The 26,487-nt window shown below is 48.1% G+C and overlaps 2 protein-coding genes across 2 annotated transcripts in view; one reads left to right on the top strand and one right to left on the bottom strand.

The window, feature by feature from the left end:
• The window catches only part of HABP2 (hyaluronan binding protein 2), a 335,748-nt gene that overhangs the window by 167,157 nt on the left and 142,104 nt on the right, over positions 1 to 26,487 (top strand). The window contains exon 6 of the mRNA XM_086922842.1: positions 25,939 to 26,110. Within this exon, the coding sequence (XP_086778968.1) occupies positions 25,939 to 26,110 (172 nt within the window). The remainder of the gene's footprint in view (positions 1 to 25,938; positions 26,111 to 26,487) is intronic.
• On the bottom strand, positions 1,234 to 5,598 carry LOC147712089 (uncharacterized). The gene is made up of 2 exons (XM_086922845.1): positions 5,328 to 5,598; positions 1,234 to 1,883 (listed from the first exon to the last, which is right to left on the bottom strand). The coding sequence occupies exons 1-2, from the start codon at positions 5,596 to 5,598 to the stop codon at positions 1,234 to 1,236; spliced, it is 921 nt and encodes a 306-aa protein (XP_086778971.1).

Raw genomic sequence — 26,487 nt, forward strand, 5'->3', positions numbered from 1 at the left:
GTGTGGCAGGGTATACTCAGACATGAGTCCCTTTCTCACTGCTCCATCAGGATTCAAGCAAGCCGGGCCGAAGACGGCTGAAATGCCAGAAACCGGTCCCCGGTAGCTTGTTTCCTTTCTGGTGAAGAATTGGCTTGGAAGTTTAGTCTGCCCTGTTCCCATGATGCACTGGGCCAGGGACAGACTGATTTGCATATAGCCAGGTTCTGAGCTGGGATGGGGCAGTGAGATAAATAATGGTGATGGATCAAGCCCTGATCTTTGGACTGGGTAAGAGTGGTCTGCTCAATTCAGACACTCTGTTCATCACCACCCCCTTTTCTGAATCGATTTTGGCCACTATAGGTGTGGCAGGGTATACTCAGACATGAGTCCCTTTCTCACTGCTCCATCAGGATTCAAGCAAGCCGGGCCGAAGACGGCTGAAATGCCAGAAACCGGTCCCCGGTAGCTTGTTTCCTTTCTGGTGAAGAATTGGCTTGGTAGTTTAGTCTGCCCTGTTCCCATGATGCACTGGGCCAGGGACAGACTGATTTGCATATAGCCAGGTTCTGAGCTGGGATGGGGCAGTGAGATAAATAACGGTGATGGATCAAGCCCTGATCTTTGGACTGGGTAAGAGTGGTCTGCTCAATTCAGACACTCTGTTCATCACCACCCCCTTTTCTGAATCTACAACAGACAAAGGCACCCATCCTAACAGTGGCAAACCTACCTAAACTAAACAGTGCCTAGAGCACCGCAAAATAAAAAACCCAGAAATAAATAAAGAAAAAAGAGAGGGAGGGTGGGTGGGGCAAAACAACCTCCCTTCACTTCTCCCGCCCACGCAGTTCCTAACCGCCCGCCTGACTTCCCCTTTTAATCCCTCTGCTAATCAGCCCCCACCTGTGATGTTCCTCGCGCGAACCTGCCCAGGGAGAGACCGGCTCGCGCCTGGCTCTCCCTGGGTCCCCCCTCGCGCAAGAAAACATTGTCCACACCTTCTTTTAGGAGCAAGAAAGGCCACTTTTATTTTAGGACAGGTGCATCATAAATATCATAAACACATTCATTATTTATTTATTATTTACATAATTCAACTCTACAGTGAGCCTACGAAACCAAAATCCCAAAACCCCGAACAAACTCCTGCCTACTACCCCTAGCCTACCCAATGCTACCCTTCAGGATGGCCAACCCGCTCCAGGCTGCCCACCCCCACTAACAAAAACCCGCCACCCAGGAAAACCTTTAGCGTTTTCCTGCCCCACCTAAAGGAAAGGAAGGAGCACACCACAACTGTACCTGAAGAACCTTGCTAATCAAGTCCCTGAGTTCAAGGAGGTAAAAAGAGAGGCCCAAAGCTGAGAGATGCACACCGTCCTCACAAAATAAATGATGTTCAGATACTTTTAAATGATAATGGTCCAAACTGTAGATACCCCAATGTTGACAAAAGGGGCGCATTGTCCTGTTCACTTTCCTTCTAGCCTTTTCCAGGGCAGAGTGGTTCCTTGCCCCACGCCATTGCACACGAGGCACAAACTCAGTCCATATAAGCATGGTGCTCACCCATGTGGTTCTGATGATTTCCAGGTCCTGCTTCATTAATTTTAACAAGGTCAACCCAGATAGAGAAACCAAGTCATTCTCTCCCAAGTGTAGCACCAGGAGATCCGGCGGGCCCCCCAAACACTGCGAAACCAGAGCAGCCAAGGCGGGAAAAAGCCCACCCCAGCGCATTCCCCCTGTTCCATGCCAGGATACTTCGTGTGTCATACTGTTCAGACCAAGTGATCTCCCACAGAGCTGACTGGCAGCGGCTAAAGCTGCCCTTTTAACAAAAGAGTGCCCCAGTATCCACACCCTTCGTTTGCATCCGGCGACTGATGGCCAGGGACCTAGGAGAGAAAGAAATGTTAGACAAGCCAAAATGCCTTATTTCCTCACATACTTTTCACAGCACTTAGAACGCCAACGACCAATTCGTCGGATCTGGGACCAGTCCCACCCCAACCGAGCGGCCTCCGTCGCCGCACCAATTCGGAAAGAATGAGTACCAAATTGAACAGGATCCTTCCCCAAGCGCAACAAAACCTTGCGTAAAACAGCCAACAATTGAGATGCAACTATGGGACTACCATCCGCATGACAAAATATGGACCCCTGAAGAAACTGCGAAGAGGACACAAACATTTCCCATTCCCCCACCGGGCAACATGCAGAGACACCACTCCTACCAAGGAACACCCACTTACCCCTCCCCATCTGGTCGGTTTTAGATGCCCGCAGCCACAGCCGCACTCTGTCACTTTCCAACACCACCTCATTGCTGGTCATACCTACCCTGCCCCGCAACCCCAACAACTCTGATGCCCGAAATGCCCCAAAGAACAACCAAATGAAACACAAACGAAATTTGGCACACTCCAAAGCATCATAACAACACACCTCCAATTCCGGCAACAGCAACTGGAGCAACTCAAAAGTCACTGGCTGCCTGAGCTGCTGACCACCAGCCCGGAGCCTGGCCAAACCTTTCAAAACTTTACGCACCAACACCCCCCCAACCGGGTCCCTCCCCCACCAAAGCTGCCCATAAAAAGAAACCCCAGCCAATTTGCCAGAAATGGTAGTGGGCGATAAGCCTTTGTCCGCCAGATGTAAAACAAACTGCAAGACACAGTGTTCATCAGACCAACCCGCACCAATCGGCCCCATTGAATCCTTACCAAACTGCAGAAACTCATTCCAGGCTTTCCCATAGCCCCGCCTGGTGGATTCAGCCACTGAATTTTCTACCAAGTGGTGAACCCTCAATCCCCCAGGTCCCATACGTACTGTGGGATCGCTGTTGGTTCCAGGTCCGCCCCAGGAGCTAACTTGCGGAACTCGGACCACTGAAAGCGAGACAAAGAATCAGCGATGCAATTAGAAGTACCAGGAACATGCCATGCTTTAAAGACAATGTTTAATTGCAGACACCGCAGCATGAATGCGCGCAGGAGCCGCAAAACCCGCAAATCACGAGCCTTTTGGTGATTGACAAGGTGCACGACTGCCAAATTGTCTACGTGAAACAAGACTGAGCGATTCCGAAACTCATCCCCCCATAGGTGCAGAGCAACCAGCAGCGGGAAAAGCTCCAGAAACGCTATGCTGCGACCCTGATCCTTCCAGTGCGCCGGCCAGCCGGCCGCGCACCATCGACCTTCCCAAAAGATTCCGAAGCCATGAGCCCCTGACGCATCAGTGAACAACTGTACTTGCCATACCATGTCCTCATCCGCAAAAAACAAGGACACGCCATTAAACTCTTGTAGGAAACGGAGCCAGACAGTCAAATCGGCACGCACAGCGGTGGTAATGCGCACCCTATGATGGGGAAGGCGTGCTCCGGACATGGACAATCCGAGACGTCTGCAGAATGTCCTGCCCGCCCGAACAACCCGGCAAGCAAAATTGAGGTAACCCAACAACTTCTGAACAGTTTTCAAAACAACTTTCCGCTCCCCCAACACCAGATGTATGAAAGCGGACATTTCCTTCACTTTAGCCACAGGCAATTTCGCCACCATAGACAGAGTATCAATTTCGATCCCCAAGAAAGTCAGGGACGTACAGGGACCCTCTGTCTTGTCCGGCGCCAATGGAACCCCCAATTCCTCCGCTAGAGCCTGAAAGATGTTCAAAGCCGACTGACACTGCCCAGATCGACCTTCCCCAATGAAAAGAAAATCATCAAGGTAATGACAGACCAATACGTGGCCACTAACAAAAGTGAACCGCCACTGCAGGAAGGTACTGAAAGTCTCAAAAAGGGAGCATGACCCTGAACAGCCCATGGGCAACACCCTATCCACGTAGAAACTACCGTCAAAATGCATTCCCAACAGACTGAAATCCCAAGGGTGAATGGGCAATAGCCGGAAAGCCGACTGAATGTCGCTCTTTGCCAGCAAAGCCCCAACACCAGCCGTGCGCACGAGCCGTAAGGCATCGTCCACCGAAGCATAATTGACGGTTGAGTCAGCTGGATCAATAAAGTCATTAATTGATGAACCCTCGGGCCAGGACAGGTGATGGATAAGACGAAACTCCCCTTCCGCCTTCTTAGGCACCACACCCAGGGGCGATACAATCAAGTCAGGCAGAGGACAATTCACAAAAGGACCAGCAATCCTACCAGCCGCAAGCTCAGCATCCAGTTTCTTCCGCACCACATGTGGACTCTCCTTCGCAGACTTCAAATTGTCCGACCACCTGCCCACCCTGGGTCCTTGATACCCAATCCTGAACCCAATTTTGAAACCCCAAGACAAAATCTTAGCGGCCTCAAAATCTGGATAGTCCACCAGCCAGAGATCGAGAACCTCCTGCCTAATAGGAGTAGGGGCCCTTGTAAACAGACTGTTGTTGCTGCCCCCTACCCCCTGAACCTCGTCCCTGCTCACCCACTCGCTGGCCGGGAAAACACTGGGTGAGGGCATGCTTCCCTCCACACTGCGAACACTCGTGTTTGTACCTGCAAGCAGGTCTGTTACAGGAACCCCTGTTAAAATGCCAGCATGTGCCAGAAGCGGCTGACTGACCCCTGCCCCAAATCCCCGCCCCAGACTGAGCGGGGCGAGCTGAAAAGGGCCGATAATACACGGGCTGCCCGCTAGCTGTGTGTGTCGTAGCAGGGGGGTTTGCCGATGCCATCCATTGCAACCATAACTCAGAATCCACCTCACCCCACGAACGCTCCGGGAAAGCACTCATGCGCGCCCTGAATTCGTCATCATAGGACAACCAAGCAAAGCCGCCAAAATAACTGTGAGCCTTGCGTATAACATCAGCATATTTAAACATGTCTATTGCTTTCTCAGGATGACGTTGACAATAAACGCTGGCATAAATAAGAAAGGCCGAAGTCCAGTTCTCTATGGACTTCGGAACACGAGGCCTCCGAGCCAATTCTAATTCCTCCTCCTTTGACCCTTCTTTTGCCTGAACATCCCTATGGAGAAGCCGAAAAACATCCACAAATGCCCCAGACCATATCAAATTCTTCGTTTTTTCAGATAAATGAGACCCCAAAGGCATTCCCACCCCAGAATAAGGCAACTTTTTCGGTAGGATACTATCCTCCGTGACACGTGTGGCATCCACCCCGCCCACCCCCGCTGTAGAAACTGCATTTGCAACTTGCACATTAGAAACATTCGAAAGTACAGGCCGCTCAAGCCTCGGTGCCAGAGCGACTCGCTCAATCACAACCCCATCCCCCGTACCAATAGATCTTGTACTCTTAACAGGGAGACTCTCCCTAGGTTGCCACACGGACCACCACCCATCCTTACCTCTCGGTAAATGCTCCGGCTGCTGTGCGACAGCCCCACGATCCCTCTGAGAAGGTCCAGACCACACTGCCCCTCGTACACCTGCATGGTCCGCTCGAGACTCCTGCAAAACACGAGAAACAGTGGGTTGCCCCAACCCACCCCCCTGGGCCCGTGCTGCCAAAAGCCCAACATCTTTGTCTCTCAATTCCCCCTCTTCCAACTCATCATCATGAAAACTCCCACCGAAAGCTTCATCAGAAAATTCAACTTGATTACTTCCACTGGGCATAGCCCCATCACCAATACCCCCATCATAAAACTGCCAATCAATGTTCTGAAAGCTTTGTGGACAGAAAACTGTAGAAGAGTTATCCGCTCCAGATAACCCCCCTGAAAGCCCACCACTGGAAACAGCCGTGGGGACAGTTCCCGGGCCCGTAGAAACTGCCAACAGCCGCCCAGCCGAAGGCGCAGATTGAAAACTGCGGCCGCTCAAGCCAGACGATGAAGGGTGCGCGACAACATGTTCCCTGAAAGCTGAACCGCAATTTCCCCCCAAGGGACGGCCCACCGACGCCAGACCATGGACACCTCCCAACCCAGTCGAATGACCCCCCATGTGGCCACCTGGCCGCCCCCTGGGGACCGGGAACAAGGCTTGCCCCGGGTGCGGGGGCGCCCCCTTGTTGAACAAACCCCTCTCACCAGGAGCCGGGGGCGTGGGGATGGCAGCCCGAGGGCCAGGCACACCGGCTGCCACAGCCTCAGTGGCCGGGGGGGGCAGCAATCTAGGGACAGTGCCCATTGAAACCACAGCAGGGGCAGGAGTGGGGACCACAGGAGGTGGTTGAGCCGTCAACGCAGCAGTGAGTGGCCCAGCACCGGCGTCACCCGTGTGCGGGGGGCCAACATCGCGGGGGGGGCAGGGCCAGGCCCCGGCATGGCAGGAGAGAGCATGAAACATTGGCCATTAAGCCACAGGAGTGGGGAAACCCCCCCCGGTGAATGGGGCACCGTAATGGCCGGGTCTACAGGCATACTGGCAGGGGGAGGGGTCGGCGTGTGCCCAAGGAAGTCCAGGCTCCGCCCCCGCTTCGGTTTAGGGCCCGCCTGCGGCCTCCCCGTCTTCCCCGAGGCCAAGCCGCCTGAACGTGGAGCTTGACGGCTCGCAGAACGCCCCCGCCTCCCCCCGGGCGCCCCGCGGGAACCAGCGCTAAATAACTGGAATTCACATACCTGCTGGGGGGCGCCCGGGTCACCCGGCGGGGGCTCCACTGCAGCGACCGGCAAAACGAGCATGTGCCCGTCCGCAGGCATGGCCGCCTCGCCGTCTTCCTCCTCCTCCGGGCCCGGGGATAAACAAGCCTCCACAGCCCTGGAAACGCCCTCTGAAGCCTTGCGAGGTGGGCGGGCCAGTCCGACCCACGCCTCCGCTGGGACACCCGGCCGCAGCAGGTCCTCGCGCCCGGCATCGCAGATTAACTGCACGGCCCTCCTGACCTCCTCCACGTCCTCCATGTGGCCAGAGAAAAACCAAGGTACGACAAATACACGCCGCAAAACAACCTCCCTTCACTTCTCCCGCCCACGCAGTTCCTAACCGCCCGCCTGACTTCCCCTTTTAATCCCTCTGCTAATCAGCCCCCACCTGTGATGTTCCTCGCGCGAACCTGCCCAGGGAGAGACCGGCTCGCGCCTGGCTCTCCCTGGGTCCCCCCTTGGAAATCATACAATCATGAAGTCACGGGTCCCACCAGGAGTCAAGTAAAAGTCTCTGAGGCTCACAAGCACCGAGGTCCCTCCAAATCGCTCTCTCATAGTATGTTTTACCCTGGGCGCAACACAGCCACCTCCTATTTCTGGTCAGCCTCTCCTCCTAGGTGGCCAGGCAGGGTCTTGTCTCTTTCAGCAGATAGACAGCCTTCCAGGAGGTTCAGGGCAGGTTCTTCCATCAGGAAATCCACACTTCAACTTGTGTGCCCTCCTCTATGAGAGGCTGGCTGTCAGGCAGATGCAAGACCTCATTGCACAGCAGTCCAAAAAGGACTCTGTGGAGCACTCTGTTGCTTTAAACTAAAAATCACTCTCTCAGCCTACTAGAAGTATGGAACACATTAATTAACAAAAGCCAAATAAGTTAGTAATCAAATAAGTTAGTAACCAGGTGGTGTGGCTACACCGAGCAAGGAGATGTCACCTGCTAGCGAGCTTCGCAGCCAGCACACCATCCCCCAGACACCTTGAAACCATGCGGAGCCATTGGGTCTCCAACCACAGCCTAATGGTTCAGCGGCCCTGGGGAGCTGCCGACCTACAGCAGGATTGCTGGGGAGAAGGAGGACAGGGTATGCAGTAGAGCCTCACTCCCTGGATCAAGGAGTGGCCGTGGCAAGATGGTGACCAAAAGCACCAGAGCAGTGACAGAAACACCAAGCCACACTGGGCTGGGTGGCAGGCCCCACTGTTGTGGCCACGAACCATTAAGCGGTACAAAAGGGGGTGGTGATGGACGGAGCATCTGAACCAATCAAACACTCACACCCAGTCAACAGATCTGGGTTTAATCCATCACCGTTCTTTAGCCCACTCTGCCACCCCAGTTCAGACATGGCCATATGCAAATCAGTCTGACCCTGTGCCTCATGGGAACAGTCCAGCCCAAACTGCTAAGCCATGCCTTCCCTGGACCGGAAACAAGCTTCCGAGGACCGCTTTCTGGCATTTCAGCCGTCTTCAGCCCGGCTTGCTTGAATCCAGTGGCAAAGTGAGCAAGGGACTCACTTCTGAGCATACCCTGCCAACTCATGGCGAACAAAGCGGTACAAAAGGGGGTGGTGATGGACGGAGCATCTAAACCAATCAAACACTCACACCCAGTCAACAGATCTGGGTTTAATCCATCACCGAACCATTAAGGCCTCCTGATGGGGACCAGATGAGTGCCGGCTCTTAGGCAGAGTGAGGCAGAGTGACGCCGGGGGAGACTGCAGGGGTTGACGACAAATGTGGAGAGGCCCCCAGCTGAGGGGGGTTGCGCAATACAACAGTCGTCTGGAATGGCAACACCCTCTGAGGGCCCAGGACCCAAGGACTGTGCCCGAGACTGGAAAGGGGTTGTGAAGCAGCGCAGAGAGTAGTGAGGTTAGAGTCATTTAACTACCTGGACTGTGCTGCGGAGGGGATGGGGTGCCCCAAGGCAATCTTTGAAGCGCGGTCTGTCAGGCAGTGATTAGCCCAGGGAATGGGTCTACAAAGAGCGGCAGGCGACCCCTGGAGGAAAGGTCAGTATAAATAAGGTTTGGTCTGACTTGAAACAGTATCAAATGATTTCCAACAAACACACACTCACCATAGAGTTTTTTTTAAAAAAAGGATGAGTCGGAATGAAAATGCAACTTATTCATTTATAAACATTTTGGCATTTTTGATCATGCACGGTCAGATTTGATCCAAAAGCAACAAAAATTGAACAAAACATATTATAGTATCTACATGTACTCAAAACAATACATAAGGTATTCATCGGACGTGCTCTCAGAGAAAAGGAGGTAAAGTGAGTGGGTAAGTGAAAGGGACAGGGTAAAGGTGTGGTGACAAAGTGGTTACATCCAAATCGACACTTGAAAAACCTCTACTAGCAGGTTAATGAGCAAAGGTTCCCAAAGTCACATCACACATAGGGAACAAGAGTCCATCGTTTAGTTGGTTCCTATGGTGTGTAAAGTGAAGGCGTAGTTCTACGTTTCGACCCCTGGTTACGCTAAAGGGCTAGTTCAGAGCCTCCTGGTGGGGTCTTCATCAGGAAGAGAAATGGAGAGCCTACAAAATAATTGTAACACAAGATTCAGTATTTGTGTGGTGAGATAAGAGATAGTGTACAGGGAGTAGACGTGGGTGGTTACCTACGTCGTCAAAAACGGCCATCAAATGTTCCGTCTGGGAAATCTGGGCTCCCTCGAGCTCCACAGAGTGCTGGAAAGTAATTGAAAGGTGCCATCAGGGCCCTGAGATGTAATAATAAAGAAAGGTCGGGGGTTCGAAAAGGGTGGGACTTACTTGGCATGTGGGTTGACACACAGCCGATGGGCACTGGTGAATAGATCCTCGATGTATTGGTATAGCTTTAAGCTGTAAGAAGAAGGGAGTGGTATTTTAGTATTATGGGTTTAAGCGTACTACCGCACATAGTGAGTAGTGAAGGATAGTCTCATTGATTGGGCTGAAGGTTACCTGAAAAACGGGAACGCACAGCCGTGCTGTATCACCGTCGGCGTCCTGCATCCGAGTGTGCTCGCGGTGCAGGCGCTCAATGCCAGTAACTAATGGACAAAAGGGGCCCGACTCGCGGGTCCAATCAGAGACGAGGCTTGTCATTTCGTTGAAGGGAGCGTCTCGAAAGAGCTCATGTAGCTCCAAGGGTGGTTAGGAAAGGAGCCAGGGCCTGTCAAGGGATGCGGCCTGTATTCGAGTTAGTACTTAGTCACGGCAGGAATATCCAAGTGTAAAATTGTCAAAGGAACAGTAATGTATACAGTTTTAACATATAAAAGACCAGACAAAACTAACAGCGCAACATATGCTAGCCAATAGCCAATTCCTGGATGTAACAGTTATGTGAACACATTACTGAGAATGATTGATACAGTAAATGAGTAGGAGATGTCCCATGGTCTATTCAGGACTCAATCCCGCCATCTGCGAGAAATTAGCCTCAAGTTCATTTAACCCATTGCTTATTGTCTGAAACTTTTGCATCCATTTGCATTCCCTTATATCCAGAATCGTATTCAAATTTCCCCCCCGTGGGCCCAGGGAGATTTTCTCAATGACCACCCAGCGAATGGATTCAGGCAAGTGGTTTTTTTCAATGAAATGATCTACCAAAGGGGCCCCTTGAGTAGAACAGCGAATACGACTGCAGTGTTGAAATATGCGGTTTTTTATTTTCTGCTGTGTCTGACCGATATACATAAGGTCACAGGGACACAGAATGGCATAAATCACCCCGCTTGAGTTGCAGTTGGTCAGTGACTTGAGCTCTATTGTGAGTCCGTTGTACTGCATTTGTTTGATCTCCAAACACATTGGGCAGGCTTTGCATTTGGTGCATTTAAAATGGCCCACTAGTTCTGGTAGATTCCATAGACTGTGAATCGTGGGTGCTGGTGGGGTTCCTAACAAGGAACGCACCACAAAGTCTCTCACATTCCTGGATCTTTTGAAGGCATGCATAGGGGGATGGGGAACCCCCAAGATTTCTCCTACCATGTTCCAGTGCTGGTTGACAATTTTGCGAATGGCATTGCTTTCAGTGCAGAACGTCGTCACACAAATCATTCGATCCTGGGCTGTTGATCTGGTCCTAGGTTCCAGTAGTGTTGCTCTGTCTTGGAACCAAGCTCTCTTTCTTGATCTCTTGACAAGGCGTTGAGGGTAGCCTCGGTCTATAAGTCGACTGATAAGATCATCAGATTCCCTAAAGAAGTCCTCCTTGAGGGAGCAGTTCCTGCGTAACCGAAGAAATTGGCCAAAGGGTAAGTTGTCCCTGAGTCCTCTGGTGTGGTGACTCGTATATCGTAGTAGAGAATTTCTTTCGGACGGCTTACGATACAAAGTGGTGTACAGGTAACCATCCTTCTCCTTGATGCTTAAATCTAGAAAGTCTATCGATTCTTTGTTGAACTGCATGGTAAATTTGATGTCTTGTGACTGACTGTTCAGCCAGGCCAGGAACTCATTGAGGGTTGACTCTTGACCAGTCCATATTAGGAGGACATCATCAATGTATCGATACCACGAGGTAATCATCGCTCTGTATGGGTTGTTGTGTGAGAGGATACTATCCTGTTCCATTTCGGACATATAGAGAATGGCCAAGTCCGGCGCAAAGGCAGCGCCCATTGCTACTCCTTTACTTTGTTCATAGAAGGCATTTTGGAAAATGAAAAAGTTTCTGGTCATTGCGATTTCTAAGAGTGCCACTAGAAATTCTGTTGGTACTGGGGTGGGTTGTTCCCGACCCTCTAGTACTCGTCTCATGCAATCCAATGCTGGTCTTTGAGGGATGCTGGTATATAGGGAGACGATGTCCATTGTTACCAGGATCTGTTCGTTTTTGTTGAATGGTTTATTATCAAGGAGAGTGATGACTTGTGTGGTGTCTCTTAGGTATGTAGGAGTGGCCTCTGCTAATGGTTTGAGGAAGACGTCAATGTATTTGCAGAGTGGTTCTAGTAGCGATCCACACCCTGAAATGATCGGTCTTCCCGGAGGTTTAACTGGGTCCTTGTGGACCTTGGGTAAGACGTATATAGTTGGTATTCTGGGTTGACCCACATTGAGATAATCCGATTCTTTTTTGGAGAGGAAACCCATCTCGAGTGCCTTGGTCGTTATGGCTGTGATGTCTACGCGTAGTTCTCTAGTTGGGTCTCGTCTTAGGAGTCTGTAGCTGACACCATCAGATAGTTGTGATTGAATTTCTGCTTTGTAATCTTCCACATCTAGCACCACAATCGATCCGCCTTTGTCGGCGGGCTTGATGACCACCGCCTTGTTGTTCTTGAGTGTTTCCAGTGCATGTCTCTCCTCCTTTGTGATGTTGTGTCTAACATATTGTTTCTTCTCAATGGTGCGGAGGACGTCTCTCATAACAATGCTCTCGTATGTAAGGATTTCATGTGACACCGAAGATGATGTGGGCATAAAGGTGGAAGGAGGTCTCAGGTTAGTGAAGGCCGACATCACTGGGATCGGTTTGTTCCTGAAGAAATATTTCAACCTCACTTTCCTGAAGAATCTTGTCAGCTCAGTCTGTATGTTGAATTTGTTGGGGTATGTCGTAGGTACATAAGATAAACCTTTGCAGAGAATGCTGCTTTCATTCTCGGTTAGTGTGTATTTGGACAAATTGATGATCGGATTGGTCCTAACTGGGACACTATTTACCACCTGTAGGTCTTCCTCCGGGTGCTCATCTCCCTGTAGTTCTCTGGTTGGAAGCGTACTTGTTTGGGGGTGCTGTCCCGCTGTCTTCCATCGTCCCAATTTTGTTGGTTGCCTCCTCTGTTCGAGCGGTTGTTCCATGATCCTCCGCGGCCACGTCCTCTCGGTGGTCTCCATTGACCATCTCCTAAAAAAGGAGGTTGTTGTTCTGGAGGCTGATACCATTGATCCTGTGGTTGGTAATTTGCTCTGGATGCTGAGTGGTCGTTGTCGCTGTCCCCACTGTAGGACGAATCTGAGAAATTCGTGTATTTTCTGGTGCCTCTGTATCCTCCTCTGCCTCGGTTAGAGAACCTGCCTTGATTGTCTTGTCTGTAGTAATCCGGTTGTAAGTAAGGATAAGTCTTTTTTTGGTCGTAGTATTGAATGTCTTTGGCCAATTTCTCCAACTTTTTGTTTTGTGTTTCAACGTCAAAGTCTTTTAAGTTCTTCTTGAGTCTTTCCAAAGTGTCCTTGGCCTCCGCAAAAGCCGAATGATTGGCTATCTCGGCCCTCAGTTCGTCAATTTCCTTGGTTAACTGTTCAACCTGGTCTCTGGCAGTCTCTACTCCCAGCACCATCCAGTGCCGGGAGCAGTTGTTGGCCACGAAGCTGAACCCTTCTTTAAATTTGGGATTGTCAACAAAAATGGCGGGTTCGTTGCGGACTTGCAGTCCGATAGGAATGATGTTCGCTCTCAGGTAGCCAGTTAGAAGATGCCCATGCAGTTTGGTGCGTACCAACTTCTTTTCTAATCTTTCGAGTTTGTTAATTTTTTCATTAAGAGAGTGATCTACACTAGCATTGGTTGTGGTTAAGAAAACCGTCCCAGTGTCAGCCCCGACCAGATTCTTTATATAATCTTCAGTATAGGATAGGGTCACAAGTTCCATGATGTTGACAGCCTATCTATACAACATTTGTGATTAATCTAGAATACTATATAGGTATAAGAAGAACCCTCGCAAGGCACTCCTTGCTCAGAGAGTATGAGTATTAACGGGGAAGGCCCTAAACACTCAGGACCTGGGTCCGTGGGTCAGTATAAATAAGGTTTGGTCTGAGTTGAAACAGTATCAAATGATTTCCAACAAACACACACTCACCATAGAGTTTTTTTTTAAAAAAGGATGAGTCGGAATGAAAATGCAACTTATTCATTTATAAACATTTTGGCATTTTTGATCATGCACGGTCAGATTTGATCCAAAAGCAACAAAAATTGAACAAAACATATTATAGTATCTACATGTACTCAAAACAATACATAAGGTATTCATCGGACGTGCTCTCAGAGAAAAGGAGGTAAAGTGAGTGGGTAAGTGAAAGGGACAGGGTAAAGGTGTGGTGACAAAGTGGTTACATCCAAATCGACACTTGAAAAACCTCTACTAGCAGGTTAATGAGCAAAGGTTCCCAAAGTCACATCACACATAGGGAACAAGAGTCCATCGTTTAGTTGGTTCCTATGGTGTGTAAAGTGAAGGCGTAGTTCTACGTTTCGACCCCTGGTTACGCTAAAGGGCTAGTTCAGAGCCTCCTGGTGGGGTCTTCATCAGGAAGAGAAATGGAGAGCCTACAAAATAATTGTAACACAAGATTCAGTATTTGTGTGGTGAGATAAGAGATAGTGTACAGGGAGTAGACGTGGGTGGTTACCTACGTCGTCAAAAACGGCCATCAAATGTTCCGTCTGGGAAATCTGGGCTCCCTCGAGCTCCACAGAGTGCTGGAAAGTAATTGAAAGGTGCCATCAGGGCCCTGAGATGTAATAATAAAGAAAGGTCGGGGGTTCGAAAAGGGTGGGACTTACTTGGCATGTGGGTTGACACACAGCCGATGGGCACTGGTGAATAGATCCTCGATGTATCGGTATAGCTTTAAGCTGTAAGAAGAAGGGAGTGGTATTTTAGTATTATGGGTTTAAGCGTACTACCGCACATAGTGAGTAGTGAAGGATAGTCTCATTGATTGGGCTGAAGGTTACCTGAAAAACGGGAACGCACAGCCGTGCTGTATCACCGTCGGCGTCCTGCATCCGAGTGTGCTCGCGGTGCAGGCGCTCAATGCCAGTAACTAATGGACAAAAGGGGCCCGACTCGCGGGTCCAATCAGAGACGAGGCTTGTCATTTCGTTGAAGGGAGCGTCTCGAAAGAGCTCATGTAGCTCCAAGGGTGGTTAGGAAAGGAGCCAGGGCCTGTCAAGGGATGCGGCCTGTATTCGAGTTAGTACTTAGTCACGGCAGGAATATCCAAGTGTAAAATTGTCAAAGGAACAGTAATGTATACAGTTTTAACATGTAAAAGACCAGACAAAACTAACAGCGCAACATATGCTAGCCAATAGCCAATTCCTGGATGTAACAGTTATGTGAACACATTACTGAGAATGATTGATACAGTAAATGAGTAGGAGATGTCCCATGGTCTATTCAGGACTCAATCCCGCCATCTGCGAGAAATTAGCCTCAAGTTCATTTAACCCATTGCTTATTGTCTGAAACTTTTGCATCCATTTGCATTCCCTTATATCCAGAATCGTATTTAAATTTCCCCCCCGTGGGCCCAGGGAGATTTTCTCAATGACCACCCAGCGAATGGATTCAGGCAAGTGGTTTTTTTCAATGAAATGATCTACCAAAGGGGCCCCTTGAGTAGAACAGCGAATACGACTGCAGTGTTGAAATATGCGTTTTTTTATTTTCTGCTGTGTCTGACCGATATACATAAGGTCACAGGGACACAGAATGGCATAAATCACCCCGCTTGAGTTGCAGTTGGTCAGTGACTTGAGCTCTATTGTGAGTCCGTTGTACTGCATTTGTTTGATCTCCAAACACATTGGGCAGGCTTTGCATTTGGTGCATTTAAAATGGCCCACTAGTTCTGGTAGATTCCATAGACTGTGAATCGTGGGTGCTGGTGGGGTTCCTAACAAGGAACGCACCACAAAGTCTCTCACATTCCTGGATCTTTTGAAGGCATGCATAGGGGGATGGGGAACCCCCAAGATTTCTCCTACCATGTTCCAGTGCTGGTTGACAATTTTGCGAATGGCATTGCTTTCAGTGCAGAACGTCGTCACACAAATCATTCGATCCTGGGCTGTTGATCTGGTCCTAGGTTCCAGTAGTGTTGCTCTGTCTTGGAACCAAGCTCTCTTTCTTGATCTCTTGACAAGGCGTTGAGGGTAGCCTCGGTCTATAAGTCGACTGATAAGATCATCAGATTCCCTAAAGAAGTCCTCCTTGAGGGAGCAGTTCCTGCGTAACCGAAGAAATTGGCCAAAGGGTAAGTTGTCCCTGAGTCCTCTGGTGTGGTGACTCGTATATCGTAGTAGAGAATTTCTTTCGGACGGCTTACGATACAAAGTGGTGTACAGGTAACCATCCTTCTCCTTGATGCTTAAATCTAGAAAGTCTATCGATTCTTTGTTGAACTGCATGGTAAATTTGATGTCTTGTGACTGACTGTTTTGCTCATTAACCTGCTAGTAGAGGTTTTTCAAGTGTCGATTTGGATGTAACCACTTTGTCACCACACCTTTACCCTGTCCCTTTCACTTACCCACTCACTTTACCTCCTTTTCTCTGAGAGCACGTCCGATGAATACCTTATGTATTGTTTTGAGTACATGTAGATACTATAATATGTTTTGTTCAATTTTTGTTGCTTTTGGATCAAATCTGACCGTGCATGATCAAAAATGCCAAAATGTTTATAAATGAATAAGTTGCATTTTCATTCCGACTCATCCTTTTTTTAAAAAAAACTCTATGGTGAGTGTGTGTTTGTTGGAAATCATTTGATACTGTTTCAACTCAGACCAAACCTTATTCATACTGACCCACGGACCCAGGTCCTGAGTGTTTAGGGCCTTCCCCGTTAATACTCATACCCTGGAGGAAAGGGGCACCACGGAGGCACAACCCTCAGGGCTTCTATATCTACTAAAACTGAGGTGAATCTGGTAGTCCCAAGAGACTTCCTAACCTTTTGTTGGATGGCTTCCATACCTTAGGGGTCCCTTTGCTGGGCGGTGGATCTCACTCTCCCTTCCACCCTTCTTCGCCGCATGGGCGGAGGCCGGAGGCTCCCTTGTGTAGCACTGTGTGATCTTGAAGGTAAAACAGGGAGGCCCCAGCTGAACCAGCTTTTCCAGAGATATCCCAGACATCTACCACAGTGGGTCACACCAGGTCACCAAAGAGGGGAGACCAACAGCAGCCTAAAATCCACCCCTACTCATGCAACGTAACCACATCAGTACAGCTACGATGCCCAGGACTGCGGCCAACATCGGCTGAATTGGACTGCATACTAGAAGCCATCAGTGCCACTAGGGAGGCTCTGGAAATGAAGATAGATTGAGTCATAATTTAAACAATTAAACAATTTGCATGATGACCACCGGAAACTGGCAGACAACGTGAAATCTAACGAGTCCTCACTAAACTGTGTTCAACCCATGGTAGATAACCTGAGAACCCAGGTGGCAGTTTTGGACTACAAAATCACAGCACTAGGCAAACAGGCAGAAGAAGGGGAAGGCCACTGTAGACATATAACGTAACAGTTGTGTGGTTCCCCAATATGATCGCCTACCTTGAACCCTGTCCCAGTTTTTTGTTCTTGAATAAGTGCATATAGTTTCAGTGGGTCGGCCGCCAAAGTGAGCAGCACCTAGACCGGTGGCGGACAAGCTGCTCAATTACAGCGAGAGACACACTGTTGCACCAGACCCTTGCCTTGGGCCCACTGTAAGTGGAAAATAGCCAGGTATCCATTTTCCCAGACTAAACCATGGTTGTGGAAGCCAAGCGTGTGCTCAGTGACTTAAATCTCGGCTACAAGCTCCTGTTTCCTGCATGCCCTAAACTCATCGCGGATGACCATTCGCTCTTCTTCAACAACACAAAGGTGATCTAGGACTGGATGGAGAAAATCTCGGGAAATGATCACTGATTCTGATTACAGCAAAGGCTCCAACGGCGCCACAGAGACAGATCCAGGGGACCCTGACCTTCCCAGCAGCAGGTGGACACAGAGAGCAGGGCGGCAATAGCAGTGGCATCCCAGGTTGGCAGCCCATGGCCCCTGAACTTGAGGGTCAGAACACGGACTCTTGCCAGGAGGGCACGGACTTGGACCGAGCCTCAGAGACTTCAAAACACTTGATGCCACAAGTTGCCTATGGCATTTAATATTTAATATTTCAGTTTCAACTGGTGGCTTGGTACGGGCCAGTAAGTCAGGTGGAGGTTTACTCTTCACCAGCTGATTTGAATGCTGGGGCCTAGGGGGAGTGGAAACGTCTGATGTGTCTGGAGATGCGTGGGGGATGATTAATGTGTGGTGATGCAACAGGGCCCTATTAGTACTGGGCTTTATATATGTTCTCGATGTAAATCAGGCCAGCTTTTTATACTCTTTGGCAACGCATCTGAGCGCCTCCGCCATGATGCCTCATAACTGGGAAGGGGCTTTAACTATGTTGCAGACACGTCGTTCGGCAGCTCCACCCCACAGCTGCCGGATTCATAAATGAGCAAAATAGCAAATTCCATCATGGACTGGATAAGCAACTGGAATCTCCAAGACCCTTGGACAAACAAAAACAGCATGACCTGTGAGTATTCATACTACTCCTTGGTCTATGATTGATATGTTCACCTAGATCATGGGTACTCACAAACTTTCTCTCGGGGGCCACAATTACAGTCTGGTTTGTGGGCGAGGGCCACACAGATGGGCCTACAGGTGGGGGTGGGGCTTGCAGGGATGGGGCTAGAGTAAAAAAAAAATCACCACCTTTTCAAAACATTATTAGACCCTATTTTATACTACTCACAGTAGTATCAGTAAATTACCAAATTTGCAATGTAGGGAGCACTCAAATGAGTGAATTGCATAGTTAAGGATTCACTCATTTGAGTGCTCCTCTAGCTAGAGGAATGCAAGCAATACACGTTCACTGTCTGGGCGAGCAGCCTTCTCTCTCCATGCTGACCTACTCTTGGCCAAGGGTATCCTAATTGATCCCACTGGCCTCCATTACTCTGACTCACTCACACCATGCATGTGTTAAACTGGCTTCAATCAGAAACATTGTTGACACATTCTCTGGATGTCAGTCAAGGGTCTGAGCTTGCTTATAGTAGTGGAACTTACACAGGTGGGTCAGTAGACCTCAACCTGAGTAAGACAGATAAAAAGATTTGGTCACACTATCATTTCTCTTAAGCATGGTATGCTGCCACCACCACTCTGTGCACTATATTCATGACTAGGACAGTAATTCACTGTCAGTACATAGGGCACTTTTTGTGTGCCCCTTCAGGTCACAGTACAGTTCCAGGACCTTTAGTAGCCAATGACAGGTTTAGGCCTCTGCCAACATGCTTAGATTAGCATGCTGAAAGGGCCAAAATAAAACATCAGGATACCAGATATACATGTAGTTGTGGATTAAGGGCAGAGGAATACATCCATATATCATGCAGAGGCTAATCATGTCCGAACAATTATATAGAATAGACTGTGGCTCAATTAGATGGACTAAGGGCCCGAGTTTGAAGTTCTCTTGGCTGTACCTCTGCGGACAATGCCAAGCCACCGGTAACCCGCCAGCTGTATTTGGATGTTAATGTTATGTTAAGAATAATTTATAAAGCGCACGTACACCGGATGGTTTCATGGTGCTGTGAAGGCTCAAAGATTGTTGGCGGACTAACTCTAGTTATAGGCTTGTACACATAGCCATGTTTTAAGAGATTTCCTAAATTCCATTACCTCGGTACAGGAGCGGATCTCCAACTGAAAAGTGTTCCACAGTCTAGGCGCAAGAGTGGCAAATCTGCAGCCGCCTTGGCAGACGTGCCTGAAAACGGGAATGGTGAGAAGTGAGAGGTGGGCAGAGCGGAGGTTATGGGCCAAGGTGTGTCTGGATATTAAGGTGTTGATGAATTTAGGGTTGTTACCGTGCAGAGTTTTGATTATGTGGCAGCCCATCTTAAAGGCACAGCGTTGAGGGATTGGGAGCCAGTGAAGTGACCTCAACAAAGGGGAAGCAGACTGCCACTTGGGTTGATGCAGGATCAGTCTGGCCACCTGGTTTTGTGCCTTCTGTAACCGTTTAAACAGATAGGTAGGCATGCCCAAGTATACAGAATGTACATAGTCCAAAAGAGACATCACAGTGGCGACCACCACTTGTATCAGGGCTTCCTGTGTGAAGAACCAATGTATCTTTTTGATCTTTCTTATTTGAAAGAAGCATTTGGAGACGACCATGCCAACCTGGGTTTTTAGTGACAGTTCATGGTTGAGGGTAACACCCAGTGTTTCAGCCGAGGAGGAGGGAGAGGGAGAAGGTCCTAGTTCTGAAGGCCAATAATGAGGACCCCATGATTTAAGGCTATCCCCAATAAGAACAAGTTCCGTCTTCCCAGGATTTAACTTAAGGTGGTTCTGGTCCATCCAATGTTGAATATGTACCATTGTAGCCTGAAACTCTGTGATAGAGCTGTGGGAGTTATCAATCGGAAAAACTAGTTGGAGATCATCTGCGTAGTTGTAAACTGTCACATTCCTGTCTTTGAGGGACTGGATTAAGGGGAAGATGGGGGGAGAGAGCGGAACATTGTGGGACACCACAGTTGGTTTTGCGTGGTGGGGCCATGAAGTGGCTTAGGCGGACGGCCTGATGACGAACCTCCAAAAAGGAGGAGAGCCAACAAGCCGCAGTACCCAAGATGCCGGCTTGTTTGACATGGTCGACCAAGGTAACATGGTCGACCATGTCAAAAGCGGCTGAGAGGTCTAAAAGGACAAGTGCTTGAGGGGAGCGTTTATCCGATCCCTCACGAAGAGTATCCAGCACGCCAAGATGACCGTTTCCGTGGAATGGGCTGGCCGGAACCCTGCTTGGTAGACATTGAGATAGTTAGATTTTTCCAGGAAGGCAAACAGGCATTTGGCTACGTGGGCCTCTAACACTTTTGCTAGGAACGGGAGCAGGGAGATGGGACGATAGTTCGGCAATAGTGTCGGATCGGCACTGAGTTTCTTCAGAAGAGGGACAACAATGGCTTTTTTAAATGCTTTAGGAACTTGACCGATGGTAAGTGGCTCATTCAAAAGTATTAGTGCTGGACCAGGATAGACTGATAAACAGTCCTTGAGTATGTGGGGCGGTCAGCAGTCAGAAGGGGCCCCTGACTTGACTTTGACAAGGAGCTCCTGAAAAGTCTCGGTGCTAATAGGGGGGAAACAGCTAAGGGTGCATTCATTACTATGTGTGAAGGTGGTGGGTGACATGGGGGGTGCAGAGGAATACTGGCATTGATGGTAATGATGTTCACAATAAAATAATCATTTAAAGAGTTACATAAGGCTTGACCTTTGTAAGAACCCTGTCTGAGTTGGACAGTTCGTTCATGATAGCAAAGATTTCTTTGGAGCTTTTGTTGGAGTTAAGAATGCATGAGGAAAAATGGGAGGCTTTCGCTGCAATGATAGTCCTCATGTATTCCTGTCGAGCTGATATGTACAGCAGTTTCTTATCAGGGGAATATTCCCGTCACCATTGACTCTCTAGTTGGAGTATGGCCAGTTTCTGAGTTTTGGGTTCGGTGGAGAACCATCTCTAGCCGTTGGCACGCCGGGCTAGTTTGATTTTCCTGAGAGGTGCATGTTTGTTACTGGCTTCAAGGAGCCATTGGGAGAGGTTAGTCTCGGTGTCGATGATGTCATTTCCAGGGGACGGGGTGGTATTGGTCAAAGTGTCCAGAAAGTCTATTTTATTAATGTCTTTCCATTTTCTAGCATAGCCACCTTCTGCTTTTCTGATTTTATGTGGAGTTGACAGTGTGATCATGAATTTTAGGAGATGATGGTCACTCCAGGCACAGGGGTTAATTGTGAGGGTTGAAATGGTCATGCCATTAGTCCACGCTTGGTCTAAAATGTGGCCCTTCACATGGGTGGGAGAGGGGACCTGCTGTGTAAAGTTTAGATTAGTAAGGAGATCAGACATCTCGGCCGAGTGAGGTCCTTCAAGGGGGTACTAATAGTTAAGATCACCTATGAGAAGGACCTTAGCGTGATCGGAGGCGAGTTTCGCCATCTGCTCACTGAGTAAGAGGGGGAAGTGAGCTGTTTGATAAGGAGGCCTATAAACTAATACAAAGACAAAGGTGTCCAAAGTGAAGTCTAGTTGGATAACTATGTTATCCGCCTCATTGAGATTGAGAGAGGGCAAAGTACTGAACCTAAGATTGATGTTGATAATGGCTGCAACCCCCCCACCACTTTTACCTGGTGGACGGTTGGCATATATGATGTAATAGTTAGAGGGTATAGCTGCTAGCAGATCAGGGGCGGAGTCTTCAGTAAGCCAAGTTTCTGTCAGCAGCAGTAAATCAGGTGTATCAGTGGTCAAGAGAAGAAAGATGACCAGCTGGTGTTTGACGAGGGAACGTGTGTTAAGATAGTATACTAATAGAGGCCTGGGCTGTAGTTTTACCAGATGGAGGGAACTCTGTTTAGAGGAGGTAGAGGTCTGTATTTCTGGAAATGCACACCTTTCCGAAAGGATTCCTTGTTCCGCGAGTAAGACCTGATTTTCACAAGTAAGATATAGTAAAGGGGAATGTATCAGTTTTAGCGTGTCAGAGGGGTAGGTAATAGTTCGGGCATGCTGCCTGGGCCCTGGGTCCGGTTGGGCGTGGACGGGCGCAGATGGGCTTGCCTTTGGCGCGCTGCCGGCGCACCCGCTGTGCGCGTTCCCAATGTGCTGGCGGTGTGGCAGCGGCGGTCACATGATGGAGGGGGACAATCACGTGTAGTAGCCCATATTGTTTACTGCAGTGTCAATGCATATCTGTGTATTTTAATGTGCATAGGAAGAAAATATACACAACTGCAGCCTGTTACTTCGTAGTGGTGGGGTGAGAAATCCTGGTGGTGGTGGCGGGAACCGGGTGTGGGATCTCCAACATCGAAATGCAGCTGGCAGACCGCCAGGCCAGTAGGTAGGGACTCCGGTGCTGCAGCGACGGCAGTACAGAGACCACCAAAGTCATAATCAGGCCCTTAATTATGTTTCTGTGCATAACATATTACATAACTTATCCAGGCAACAATTAGCTCAGACAAGCAGACCATATTCAGAAACATACACATTCACATTAATAAAATGTAATATGTGTTCATAGTAACAACAAATCTAAATACATGGTTAAGCATGGAACGAAGTGCTAATTACTCAAGTTGTCAAACATGTTACAGAATTGCTTTCAGAGGGACACAAAATAATACAAGCAAGTATTGCTAAAAAAAAACTGATCAGTCTTCTTGCAAATTCTAACGTTTCAGCACACAGAATATTCAGAACAAATTAATCAATCAAATATGTGTGAATGTACATGGCCCAAAAGGCCACCTAGCTGCAACGGAATGAAGTAGAGAGGATCAGAGAAATTAATAGGGAGAGACGCCATCACCACTGTGAGCAAGTTCTACCAAGGTGGGTTGGCGAACAGGGCAAGTGTCCAAAATGCCAGCATTAAACATTAATGAGATCTTGTTGTCCTTTATGCACAAAATAAGCAAAACAAGTTATTTTAGATAAAAATTCTTGGGAATTCTCAATGAAATAAGCTTAGAAGTAGGTAGAGCGAACCGCTTTTATCCTGCATGACAAACAAATTTATAAATAACAGAAATAGACCACTCCCTGCACACAGTGTCTACTGCACCGAAGGTGAAGGTTGCCCATTGTGGGCTCAGTGATTTAGCAATTTTGGATTTTAGTGTAAAAAATAATTCACAGCAGGGGACAAAGCTGACACAGCTTCCCCAGAAATGTTACCTCCCAAAGCAACTGCCCCAGTAGCAGAACCTCCTCACGAGGTTGGGGGAAGGTTGCTGCCGCCATTCTTTGAAAAAAATAATGACCAATTGTTTATGCTTTGCAATTCTGAAACAGCCAAAAGCTTGTAGTTGAAAAATAACTCGTGTAAAATTGTCAGTATTTCATGGCAAGAGCAAGAGCCTGGCTTAAAGATTCTGGTCAGCCTGGTAAAATAACAGCAAGGTGGCAATCCTACTTGGAGGTTAAATCCTCCAAACGGGTGACACCCTTTGCAACCAGTGGGGCATTTTCACGAGCCCCTTGCACTACTGTGCGTCACTTTTTCTGCGCTCCGGCATGCAAATCACAAATCATATCTATAGGGCCAGGGAAAGCCACTATGCATGGCTTTGAAGTCTCATATAAATGGAGTAAGGCAAGGCAGTGCAAATCACAGTGTTCCCTTACTCTCCATTCTGGAGACATTCCACCGGCGTTGTGTTGGGTTTTCCCACGCAAAACCCATGAATTTTGACATTTCCCCAGAGTTACAAGAGCATGTAAACCTGGGCAAGCTCCAAAACCTTATGCCTCCAGAGGAGAGGCGCAACGAGGAGAAATAATGAGGCATAACAAGGAGAAATAACTATTTCTCCGAGTTTTTTCCTCTTTCCATGTGTGCTTCATTTTGCAGCACACATAGAAAGTAGAAAACGCCTTTTAGGATTATTTCTGTGCTGGAAGGTGCTCCTTCCTGCACAAAAACAATCCTGCCGACATCACAGCCACCCTTGCACCATGGTGGAAGGGTGCCTGCCTTGGTGCTAGGCTACCGAAACGCTGCAAGTGCAGGGGGAAATGGACAGGAATGCACCATATTGCATAAATGCAGTGCATTCCTGCCATTTCACTTTGCTGTAGGGCAGCACAGCAAGGTGACTTGCTGCGCTGTCCTACGCCAAAACCCTATAAATGAAGGCCATTGTATCTGTGCCCAGGTCATGCATATTGAGCTAAACCTTCAATACTCAATATTCTTTGGAGTAAAGTATATTACATAAAACCAAATAAATCATTGAAAGCAACGTTGTTAAAAGTAATGAAAGCTTCCTTCCCTCGTAGCAAACTAATATTTGTCAATAGAAAAGTTTCAGAGTGCCCCAAAACACAAGTAAAATAATGTTATGGGTCAATATAAAATCTAAAAAATACTGAAATTCACCATTTATGGTATAAAATCTTAACTCCTGTCCCCACCATGATCTGCTGATAATTACACACATCGCATACCCAATGACATCTCATATGGCCTAAACAATGAGATCGCGTATGACATCACCAATTGCACTATTGACTACATTGATTCAACATGGTCAATGTGTGATGCTAAGCTTGCGAAAGAGAAGATGACACAAAAAGTGGCCGAATACTGCACTCTAAAGCACCAAGTAAATGAACATGGCCCTACACTATCATCCTTTCTTTTTCTGTATACCTTTCGAACATTAACATGTAAGTTTTTTTAAATTTTTTGTACACCCAACGAATAGCAACGTAAAGAGTGCTAAAAAACGAGACGGAAACGAGAAGGAAAAACAACCATTTCATAAATTTGAGTATCAATCCGGCATACATCCAATGTGGGCCTTGGTTGAGACACATTTTGGAGACAATGATACAGACACATTTTCATGGATAGCTCTGATTAGGTATCTCTTTCCCTGTCTCAGAAATGCTGATCTGCATACGTACAACAGATTGTTGACATTTGATGGTGGAACAAGTTTGAGGTCATTTTCCTCACAATAATTGACTCTCGGTGTTCAACCAACATCCAGGGGTGGCTCCTCCTCAATGGCGGAGGAGCGTTGTACCACTGGCTCAGAGCCAGCAGCAGTATCGTTTTATTTTGAAGCCGTTGGCTCAGCCAGCGTGTGCAGGGAGGGGCTTTGGTAGTGGAGGAGTAGTGCTATGTGGACTCTGTAAGTGCTCATGTGTGTTTGGCCAGCTGTCTCAGGCTGACCAAACACACATTCGTACTTAGGTTTCTCTAACCTGCTTGATTGAACAGCCGGGTTAGAGAAACCCCACAGACACCCTGACCTGAGTGGAGCGTCTTTCTAGCCCGCTCAGGCCAATCACTGCGCTGCTCTGCAGCACAGAAACTAGACAGGGAGTCTGTAAAGTAGTCACAGTGTCTGCTGGGACAAGGAAGTTCCAGCACCAAGACGTGACGAAGGAGGCGGCCGGCAGCAGGTAAGTATAACTTTAAAACATTTTTTTTATCATTATAGCCCCCTCCCACACTCCCTCTCACGTTCCCCCGCCGCTGCACCAGTTTTTGTATGTGGTGGCCGCCACTGCTAACATCTGCCTCAGATCATGGACTGTGACTCTATCTCAGATGCCACATTCTGGTTATTGCATCTGGTGAAGCTAATATACAGGAGTTCAGCCACTGACTAGGAATACTTAACTAACATGCCACAGTCCATGCAAAAAAATATCTTCAATTGCTCGGTCAAGTACGAGAACCTGAAGCCTTTTAGCTGTTCACAGAATATCATTACAAAGGCCGAACAAGGCCAACTTCGAAGGGTCTTATTGATTTCACAGGCGTTTACATTTTAAAAAGTGCAGCTCCACTAGCAGATACCTTTTGACACCTGTTTAGACACAGATACCATTGGAACCAGCTGAATGTGAGTTGATTAATCTAAGTTTCGGGCGGCTGAAATAAGAAAATGTCTAATACTTGTTGAACCAATCTTTTGGTTGTTTTTCTTATAGTAGCTAGTGAGTGTTTCGAAGAAAATGGCTCTCGATACAGAGGCAGGGTGAGCTGGACTGAGAGAAACCGCACCTGCCTTCCTTGGGACTCCTACCTGCTGGTTAAAGAGGATACCAGTGCCCTTAAGCCTGGGATGGAAGAGCATGGCATTGGAGAACATAATTATTGCAGGTACTTTAGCACGCTTCTGCTCTGCATCAGCAAACAATGTAGTTGCCTTATACTGTTGGCAGGTTATGCAGTTGATGACTGCACAGCATTTCTTGGTATTGTTGGTGTACAATGGCCTTCAAAAGTGATAAAAATGTAGAGCACATAATGTGGTTGTTTACAGCTTCTGACAGATGGATGCCTGAACGAAAAGCAATTTACACACCTAACTTCATTCTTGGTGTGCAATGGCACGATTTCCTGGTGCAAGTTCACATTTGAAATAGACGAAATGTGAATTTATACTCATAAATATATTTACTTACAGGTAGTGTTACACCCATAATGGTCGTATGGCATGTGAAGTTACATACACTTAAAGGTGGTAAGTATGTTTA

This window comes from Lissotriton vulgaris, chromosome 5 (genome assembly GCF_964263255.1).
Source record: "Lissotriton vulgaris chromosome 5, aLisVul1.2, whole genome shotgun sequence".
Lineage (NCBI taxonomy): Eukaryota > Metazoa > Chordata > Amphibia > Caudata > Salamandridae > Lissotriton > Lissotriton vulgaris.

Excerpts from the sequence above, each read along its gene's own strand:
- LOC147712089 (XM_086922845.1), bottom strand. The coding sequence starts at position 5,598 with ATGCCCAGTGGAAGTAATCAAGTTGAATTTTCTGATGAAGCTTTCGGT. Across the intron at positions 1,884-5,327 it reads GCCGGAGCATTTACCGAGAG|GTCCCTGGCCATCAGTCGCC; the intron begins GTAAGGATGGGT and ends TTTCTCTCCTAG.